The 10,425-nt window shown below is 42.8% G+C and overlaps 1 protein-coding gene across 3 annotated transcripts in view; it reads right to left on the bottom strand.

The window, feature by feature from the left end:
- Nucleotides 1-317: 317 nt before the first annotated feature.
- The window catches only part of ST6GALNAC4 (ST6 N-acetylgalactosaminide alpha-2,6-sialyltransferase 4), a 31,988-nt gene continuing 21,880 nt past the window's right edge, over nt 318-10,425 (bottom strand). For 2 of the 3 annotated variants that reach the window (XM_075260489.1, XM_075260490.1), the window contains 3 exons: nt 9,505-9,914; nt 7,773-7,880; nt 4,521-6,183 (listed from right to left, as the gene is read on the bottom strand). In XM_075260489.1, coding sequence (XP_075116590.1) covers nt 5,997-6,183; nt 7,773-7,880; nt 9,505-9,914 — 705 coding nt within the window. In that variant the 3' untranslated portion in view covers nt 4,521-5,996. Of the gene's footprint in view, nt 1,944-4,520; nt 6,184-7,772; nt 7,881-9,504; nt 9,915-10,425 lie in introns of those variants that run through there. The other variant, XR_012711858.1, reaches the window with a different exon arrangement.

Below are 10,425 nucleotides of genomic sequence, written 5' to 3'. Positions count from 1 at the left end.
GAATGCACCCTAAGGGTGCATTCACACTGAGTAAACGCTAGCTTATTTTGTAGAGTAAAATTACACTTGTAAATTTTGCTATCCCATTGACTTCAATGATATTTTTTTACAAGTGTAAAAATACGCCTGTAAAAAATACGCCTGTAAAAAATACGCCTGTAAAAATACGCCTGTAAAATGTCATTGAAGTCAATGGGATAGCAAAATTTACAAGTGTAATTTTACTCTACAAAATAAGCTAGCGTTTACTCAGTGTGAATGCACCCTAAGGCTGTTTTTTTGGTTTTTTTTTATAGACCCAAGAATGACTACAAAATGAATGGGAAATACAAAGGGAACATTTATACTTCTCCCTTCTGCTCAATCCACACCTGGCTATGGGTAAAGGAAAAATGCTGCAAAATCTGCAACAAAAAACCTGATTTTCTGCAATATGGCTCCTCAGACTATAGTGATTTTCTAGGCATATTAATTGATGATTGCGTACAAACAGATGGGGATCCAGCATGCCTTATAAAAACAAATCTTCTTTATTTGAGAATTTCTTTTCTTAAAAAATTACAGCTTGAAAGTATTACAAGCTTGAAAGACATACAAATCATGGTGACGGATGGTATAACGCCAGTCAAGCTCAGGCAAAAATTAGACTGACGCGTTTCGATAGTCAAGCTATCTTAGTCATATTAATTGATGGCCTTTCCTCAGGTAGTTCATCAATTAATGATCAGCAGGGCTCCAACATCCTGGCCACCCACTGATCAGCTGTTTGAAGAGACCACAGTGTTTGGACAAGCACAGCAGTCTTTCTATAGTCTGTGTGGTTCATATCACAGGTCAACCCCATTCACTTGAAAGGGACTGCACTGAGAACAGGCCATGTTACCGATGAACAGGACGTTACGTGGCCAGTAAAGTGAAAGTTGTGCTGATGGAGCGCTGCTACCTCTATAAACAGGTGATCGGTGGGGGTCCTGGGTGTCAGACTTCCACTGATCTTTAATAGATGACCTGTCGTAAGGAAAGGTCATCAATTAGAACTTCGAGGAAACCCTCTTTAACACCTTAATACCCACTGTAGAACAGTACACACTTGTTCACTCAAAATACTTGATAGCAGGTAACAACGTCAATGTAAAAAGCAAAAGAGTAAATACAAAAAAACCTGAAAAATGTATAATTAAAAATGCAATGGGTGTTAATGCAGCGGATCTTTGGCACATGGCCTTTTCTTGCAACGAAGATGCACCACATTGTTCACTCTGTACCTCAGTGCATAGAGCAAGGCGGGCCAGGGCATGGAAGCCTCACTCCGACAGATTTATCAAAACTCGTTCTGACTGTCATTTCTGGCATATGGGAGTGTGCCTGATTTATTGAGAGGCCAGAGCCCCTTAACATTTCAGGCACACCTCGTGCCCCTAAGGGACTTTATTAAGACTGGCATAGGAAATGTCAGTCTTCCCCCAGTGTGTAAATTCTGTTTTCAATCTTTCCAAATTGGGTTATTCTTGGCACCAGTGGGCGTCTTAGCATCCTGACCTGTACTGACCAGTGTTCTGCTTGTCCCTCAAAGTGGCGCCACAACCTGCATATTATTTATGCTTAAACGGGTTTTATTAAAGATTTTTCAATAAAATACAGAACGAACAGAAGAAATACAGTCGAGCAACAATGCAGGAGCATACAAATCAGCGGGCAGGGAAGCCAAAAGGGCCCCCCTCCGCACAAACCAAATACAGCCCAACTGCATATTATTTATATCCTATCTGGCATTAACCTGTCGTTGTCCTGATCCATGGCTCAATGCTATTTGCAGTCAAGAGCATCAGACGCAGCGTCATACAGGGTGGTCTGGTCGTCAACACCAGAAATCGTTCCCACAGGAGTGGATCCGGCTGTTGTACGGTTGTCGAACAGATGCAGCTCGGACCAAAAACTGGCAACTGCAAATAGTTAAAGAAAAATATTCCTTATTAAATTGGTGAAGCCGTCACTTCCAGCACATTCTGACAAATCTGTCATCCAACATAATAAACCTAACTCCATCTAATGAGATCTGTCTAATGTCAGAACATGTCATCGTGTTACCGTCCTATTCTGACAAAGCGATTTCCATAAAATCAGTGCGTGGAGAAGCTTTAAGAAAGATACTGTATCCATAGCAACTGCCACCTTAATGGTCTGCGACGGCAGAGACGAGAAACAGAGAACCTGCTAACTTCACGTTATTACAGATAATGTATCTGAGGTCTTGTACAACACATACTGGATGGAAAGAGCAAGCGGTTTGGGGAGGGGAAGCCTGGAGCTTCTAGTTCTACAGTCAAATATGGCACATTTGGGGGGTGGGGGATGGGAGGAAAAAAAACATGGCACACTGCATTTGAGACTTCCTTCAAAAGGTATATGTGTGGGAGATTTCAATGTATACCTTCTATGGAAGGCTTTGAAGTACGCCACGTAACACAATGATTTTAAATTTAAAAAAAGTGCATATAGTTTGCAGCAATCTAACATACAGCAAAGCATAGCGTCATGTGCAAAAAAAAAAAAGTACACTGATGCATACAACCCCAATGGAGGACTGTAGGACCATGGATGGCTTTGACTTGTAAACCTTGTAAAGAGCGTATCCCAACATAGGGCTCCGACATAGTGTGCCAAGAACCTAAAAAGCTCCACAACATGGCCAATTATAGAAGTGGGTGTACTTAACATCATATCTGCTGTCATAGGGGGTATGCCCATTTCACACTATTATAGCACTGGTCCCTCTATAATTGTACACAAGGGCTGAAATTTTGGAATCAGCTAGGTAGGTTGGGCTATGCAGTTTCCTTAAAGGGGGTTTCTGAGATTATAGTATTAAAGAAAGACCCTTAAAGGGGTTGTCCCATCACAAGGATCCTATCTATACTGCTAGTTTATGTGGATTTAAGACTTTTCCTAAATGCATTGCTTTATCAAAACTGCTTCATTTGGTTGCTATCTTAATTTATTCACTTCATTGTTTACACTCCCTTTCTATGGCCCTTGAGATTATCTGCTCATTTGTCAAGTGATGTAGCTGCCTGCTCTCAGGGGGGAGGGAGGGGCTTGGAGCAGCTCTGAGCTGTTTGTGTCTTTTAAGTAGCGGAGCTTCTCAGATAGGGGAGGTGAGAACTCTGGGATTTCTGAGCTCTTATCAGTTGGATTAGTTTAATTTGGCTGAGATAGGGAGTCCGTTACCTCTGTATGTAATGCAACCTGACTCAAATCCAGCTCTACTACATCAGCTTCACACTGTGGTAATTCATTTACAACCAATCCCGTGCAAGTGAAACCCCGCTCACCTATGTGCCGAGAAAAGCAGGAAGTGAAGCGAGCACAACAGCCTGCAGGTTAGTGAACAAGCGTCATGGGAATACCCCTTTAAGATAGGCACCTACACCGATCAATGATGTGAGGAAACTGCAGCATTGTGGTGAGAATTCTGGGGCCTCTATACTGGTATTCTATATCAGGCTGTGCATGTTATTGCAGCTCAGCCCCTTACACTTTAATGGGGTCACATGATGAATGAAGGTGACATCACAGGGCCGTGCTACTCACTGAAGCACTGCTGCCACTCCAATCAGTTAATCTTTGGGGGTCCCAGTTGTTGGACCACCACCAACCAATCATATAATGATGTCCTATCCTAAAGCTAGGTCATCAGTATTTAAATCATAGAAAACCTCTTTAACTCTCAAAGTAGTGAATGGAGCTTATGGAAACAATGTACTGTAGCTCGCAGTGCTACGCTGATTCTGGAGATCTCATTCCCTTCTAGGGGATTTAGTGAAACAGCCATTTTCTTCACTCCTGGCCTGTTGTTTGGGCATCGAGCACATATTCCCAGTCAGCCATGACTAATGGAGATAGGAATACCCCTTTAACCAAAAGCTCAACACCAGAGCTTACTATGTACGTTTTTCTCACAATATATATTATATAATTAATAAACCAATTCTGTCTTTGGAGCACTTGGCAAACCTTTGTCCATGCTGCATGCTGTGCATAAAATGACAGTGGGCTCTACTAAGATTTTCCTAATCTTTACAGACTGGCTAGGCGGCTATTATAACAAACAATGAATGTTTTACAGAAAAGCCTACTTTCTGCATACAGAACCCTAACAGTCTGGCTAGGCGACTATTATATTCCATTTTATGTACAGCTTATGGCACAAACATGGGGTGGGGTTCTTACTATATGAGTAGTTCCTATTCCTTGAACTATCCTTCTATTACATGGAGGACCATTGGATGCCATGAAATATTTTTTCCCCTGCAGAAGCCATCAGGAAATCAGCTGGATCCCATGTTCTGGGAGCTGGATCCAGGAGTGATCAGTTGATCGTTGCAGTGGTCACATTTTAATGGGGTCATATCAGTCTACAATGTCCATAATACTGAGGCTGTAATAATCCAGCACTATATTACTTTGTATGAAAATGTAAATTTTCAGTAACTATAGTACCAAGAATATAGAAAAAAAATACTGATCAGATGGTACTAGTGTAATGTTCTGCTGTAGAAAGGGTTAAAGGCTAGAGTACCCCAAAACTAGATAAAATAATATTATTACATACAAAGGGTTCATCAGTACAATTAGATAACGGAGTGTAAAATATAGAAATCTATAGGGGATCTCAAGTGTTCTGATCTCGGGATGTATGGCTATATCCATTGCATATGCCTTATTTACAGGTCCCATTTCCATTTGCAGCTGCAGATATGTTGCCAAGATAGGAACACCCCCTTAATGAAAATCCTTCTTTGGGGCAGACCCCTAGGTTTATGGCAACATGGCTGATTTACTGCCAACTATGCCCTCATGGAAGTGGCACATTTTTCCAATATGGTACCTGTTCCCACTTGTCATTAAAGGGGTTTTTGTGGACCTATTAGTTGATGACCTATCCTTAGGATGTTCTTTGGTCTGTTCATAGATCTATCTCATTCAAGTGAATGGGCTGGGGTGTGATACTAAGCACTGCCACTGTACAACGTACGGCGTAATACTGTGGCCTCTTCAGACAGCTGATAGTCGGAGGGCCTGAGTGTCCAACCTCCGGCTGATCTGCAATTGATGACCTATCCTAAAGACAGACCACCAACTATTAAAACTGGAAAACCCCTTCAATGTCATTACAGTGATTGAGAATCAGGATGTGAGATCCATCAATAGCTTATAGGTTTCTAGTACTTGGTAGGAGACCAGATGCTTATGAGTTACCTCTTTGATTCTCTACGCAAGAATAGCAGAGAAATATCAGAAGATATTAAAAAATGAAGGACCCCTTTAAATGCATTGTATAAATACTTCATAGCAAAGTTTTCTGTACCTGTAATAACTTGCCGTCACAGGTTGTGATAACCTGCCGTGCAGTAGGAATGGTAAAATGAATGGCTGCACCGACAAAATGCAGTAGTTTTAACACTGAAGTGAGTACCGTGTGTCTCGCCACCTGGTGGTTTTGCTGGGAACTGCAGAAGCGGCACAATTTACTTTAGCCTCGCTTAACACTGTAACCACAAAAATAAATAATACTGCTAGATAGTCACATCCTGTAAAATGCTGCTTGGTGCACGTCGCAGCAGCACAGTAGCATCTGTAAGCGGCCTTAGGTTACTCAAGGCTTCCAAAAACATTACAAACTGCTACTTAAAGTATGTGCACCCGCTTACATTACCCGGGGTCTCCTCCAAACTCCAGCAAGCAGCAAATGTCCTAAAAGAGTCCTATAAAAGTATAAGAACAGATGTGCAGGTTGAGTCTTCCTTTTTCTATTGAGATGTAAGGATTGTCAGAATACTTTTCTCCTGTGATTTCCAGAGATGAACATCAAAGCTCACCGGAGCTGCTGGGACTACAAAATCCCATCAAAGTCTGAAATCCTCTTTACCTGCTTTCATTAAAAAATGGCTTAAAATGGCTGTGTGCATGGTATAAAATGGAGGCCGCTTCCAGCTTCAAGCCTCCCAGGATGGGTGCTTAAAATAGATCCTTTTTCTGCGGGCCCAGCGGGAAAAGACAGCTTTCTCAGTGATGAAGCGATGGGCTCCCCGCGACGCTCTCTCGTGCATCATGTAAGTCGTACATTCATCCAGTCGCCCCTTTTCGTAATAGTGGTAAGGCACCGGAGGGTGAGAGCGATCCCTGTGGATAGATGGGAATATATGATTTAAAGGGGTAGTATTTCAAATGGCATCTATTCCCTATCCCCATGCAACTAAGACTCCATGCACACAGCAATTGCAGATAAAAGTACAGACATTCAGTTCTACGGCCCCATACACATGTCCAAAATTTTACAGCCATAGAAAAGGACCGCAAATTATGAAGTATGTCCTATTTTTGGCTGCATCTGCGGCACAGACAACTGTATTGACATAGTTTTTTGTTTTTTTTTGCAGATCAGTATTTGCATATAGTAAAAACACTATGGTGAGTCTGCATGTAGCTTAAGTGTCAGTTTGCTGGTCGTCCGAATGCTAGGAGAGTGAGAACCCAAAATTATGTGTATGGAACCGTAATGGCCAAGTGCTCCATTCATTTTGATGGGGCTGAATATCCATTTCCCTGATTAGCTAGAAGATAGGGAATAAGTGTCAGATTGTTGGGGGTTTGACTGGTGGGGCCCTAGCAACATTGTTTTACTGATTATCTGGGGCCCTAGTGGTTGGATCCCCAGCAATCTGACATTTACTCCCGATTCTGTGGATAGAGGAAGTGTATTTGCAGCTGAACCACTTTAAGTGTTCTAGTTCACAAGTACAAAATTTAGTGTTCTCGCTTATAATTGTTAAAGTGTGTATGAGACTGCTGCCAATTTCTTATAAACAGATGAATGGTATGGGCGTTGGACCTTCTTTGAACTGATATTTAAGACCTATGATAGGACATCAATATATAATGCCTGGAAAGCCCCTGTAATATACCATATATACTCGAGTATAAGCCGAGTTTATCAGAACAGCTTTTGTTTTGAAAAAGCCCCCCTCGGCTTATACTCGAGTCAAGCAAAAAAAAAAAAAAATATTATTATTTTTTTTTTTCGTGTGTGTCTATGACCAGCCACAATAAAAGTATAAAATTACTTTGAAACACATACACATTAGGTATCCCTGTCTCTGAAAGTGCCCAGTCTACTGAATATAGGGGATCTGCAGTGCTCCTGTTCTGTCAGGAAGGGGTTAATAGGAGCAGATACCCTATATTCAGCCAGGCTGAATTCCATGTAGAGAAAAAAAACCTAGTCTTCAAGATCAGGGAAGGGGCAGACAGACAACCAAAATACCCCCTCCCCTTCCCCAGCATCTACTGCACCCAAAAACTCTGACCATTTTAATTTTTGAAATTTTCCAGTAGCTGCTGCATTTCCCCACCTTGGCTTATACTCGAGTCAATAAGTTTTCCCAGTTTTTTTGTGTTAAAATTAGGGGCCTCGGCTTATATTCGGGTCGGCTTATACTCGAGTATATACGGTATCCCGGGAAGTCCATTTAAAACATGAAATTCCAGTGCTCGCTAGAGATGAGCGAACACTGTTCGGATCCGCCGATCCGAACAGCACGCTCCCATAGAAATGAATGGAAGCACCTGTGATGCCGGACGGCCGCCGGCAAAGTCAGCGTCACAGGTGCTTCCATTCGTTTCTATGGGAGTGTGCTGTTCAGATCGGCTGATCCGAACAGTGTTAGCTCATCTCTAGTGCTCGCCTAGACTGTCCTGTGCGGCCTCCTTACCTGCAGTAGTTCTCACTGACCATCCCGTACACGGAAACTTCCTCACACAGCTCCATGGCCAGTATCATAGTGAACCAGCCAGTGCTGAGAAACGTACCAGACTTGGCTCTGCAGGCACAACACAAAGGAGGTTATATGAAATCAGTGTGCATCCAGTAAGACAAAGAAGAGCGTAGAGATTATTTCACCTACAGATGGCTGTAGTTTTTCGAGACATCTTACATTTTTAAGTGTCTGTCTGTATTGGGTCACATGCATGACATAGAGGGGTCCTTTGCTTGGGAAACCCATTTAAGAGCCAGTGCAGAGAGTCACTGCCAAACAACCCCTCTCACTTTTGGGGATTTTAGACACCTATGTAAATCAAGGAATGGCTCTCTTAATACTAAAATTCCCTTGTAGTGCCTACTACTGGGAAAATGAGTAGTCACTGACAACTTTCACTTTCTAACTGCTCCTTTCTCCACTTATCTGGCACTTTTCCTTCTGCTCCTCCCTCATTCCTTAACAGACATACACTCGGAATTTCATCTTGGCTTTCCAAGACAGACTTCAGATCACAAGGTATTAGGATTATTTTTCTACATTGACTAGAAGTCTATGGAGAAGAGATAGGGGAGGAACCTGATAAGAAAGAAGGAAAAACACAGATAGACACATGCTGCTGCAGCAGCTAATAGTGAGTTTTTTGATCTGGCATCAAGGGTCTTATTCATGTCAGTACTGGTCGCTACTTCTCTAAAATGTCCTACGTAATATTCCTGAGCAAGTTGGCGAGAATTGGGATCAGACTCTCCCACTTTCTCCCATTGTACGGGAGACATTACAGTGGATAGTCTCTATCCACCAGCTCAAGAAGAACTGGGAGTAAGAGACAGAGCCTGCAGAAGGGAAAACGGCTAAAAATACACTCTTATAATGGCCAGAAATGTTAGCTCTCATGTACACACATAGGTAAGCTTATCCTAAAAGGATAGGTGCATTTTACTGCAGTGCTAGGAAGTAAAAACTGTATTCCCGTGTTATAAAGTGAAGGCATATCCTATATTAATGATGGAAATACTTCAAGTGAGCAGTGCAATGATTTATAGGGGGTTTCCAGGAAAAATAAAAACTCACTGGCGGCCTGGGGAGGGGTAAAACCAAAAAGCACTGTATGTCTTCAGTTTAGGCTGCACGTTGCTTGTTTGAGTCCAGTCCACAGATTGCCCTGGGCAGAAGTGCCAAGGCTCAGATGACCGCTATAGCCATTCCCTGGCCTCAGCAGTCACATGCTGATTACTAGTTACATAACAGTAGTGACATCACTGACGCCCGATATGTGACTGCTGGTGGCAAGAATCCCCTGAGCTTCTTTTGTCCTGGGCAGCCTGTGGACTGGAGGGAATGGGGGCCTGAACAGAGAGCTAGTGGTAGGAGAGTACCATTTATTTTTTTACTTTACTCTATCTACTGGGGGGAATTCATCATTACCTCTACACCAGTTTTCTGGCCTAGAGCAATGATACTGAGATGCACATTTGGTACAAGGTCCTTTGAACCCTTATTCGCGCCTTGCCCATCACATTGTGCAAATGTGGGCAGAGCAGGATGAGGATACGGGGACAGAAGCAACAGATTTATTTTCTTACCACATTGAATTTTTCATTTATCCTGACATGTCCCTTGAAGCTGACAGGCACAGTCACACAAATAGTAATTTCTGTCATACAAATCAGAAGGTGACCCCTACCTGTTCTTGCCAGTCTCATTCTGGAAGACCTGGTCACAGTGGGCCATCATATTTTGTGTAAGCGCATAGATATTAACTCCTGGAAACTTGCCCTTCGCTTGTAGCAAGGCGCGATATGTGATCCCCTGGTCAATGTCCATCTGTCTGGGGGGTCCCCAGATCACATACACTGTGTCCTGGGATTGCTGGAAGAAGTAGGTCTGGTTGCGCAGCAGCAATGGTACACTTGTATGAGATATGACTCTCAGGGTGCTCCGGCTGCCGACGTCTGACTCATAGCCAACGGTTGGAGCTGTGTTCATACGTAGGACGCACTCAGCCTGGTCAATCTGTGGCCCCAGGCCAGATCCAAGCATCTGCCCAGAGCTGGACACCACAGCACAGGTATTGCAAGGATTCCTGACCAGAGGCTTCAGGAAAGAAGAAAAGAAATATTAAGCACACAATGTCAGGATGGGGGATAGTGCAGCCCTAGAGGTCAATGGGGGATGGTTATATGATCTGCATTATGTGAGAATAAAAACCTGCACCTACAGCAATATCCAGATTTCAGACAATTCATGTAAGCTTTTGAGTAGTCTTCTTCTGTAAAATTGTTAAAGGGGCTCTGTCACTGGGAAAAGTCATTTTAATCTAAACACATGCTTGCATACGCTTTAGAAAGTCTATTCCACACTTACCTTTTGTATGTAGATTGCCTCAGTGGTGTCTGAATAAGTCTGTTTTTATTCATATGCTAATGAGCTTCCAGCCAGCACAGGAAGTTCCCAGCAGCCTCCTCTCTCCTATTATCTTCTATGTGTGAAAGAAGCAAACAAGAAGCTGAGTCATCATCATCATCAGCCTCCCATAGAAAACAATAGGAGAGGTGTGCACCATATATCGTGCACCAGTCTAATTAGCATATGAATAAAAACGGAC

The sequence above is a fragment of the Leptodactylus fuscus genome, chromosome 11 (genome assembly GCF_031893055.1).
Source record: "Leptodactylus fuscus isolate aLepFus1 chromosome 11, aLepFus1.hap2, whole genome shotgun sequence".
Lineage (NCBI taxonomy): Eukaryota > Metazoa > Chordata > Amphibia > Anura > Leptodactylidae > Leptodactylus > Leptodactylus fuscus.
Note: the sequence above shows the minus strand (reverse complement) of the source record. Positions and strands in the feature narration are given on the sequence as shown.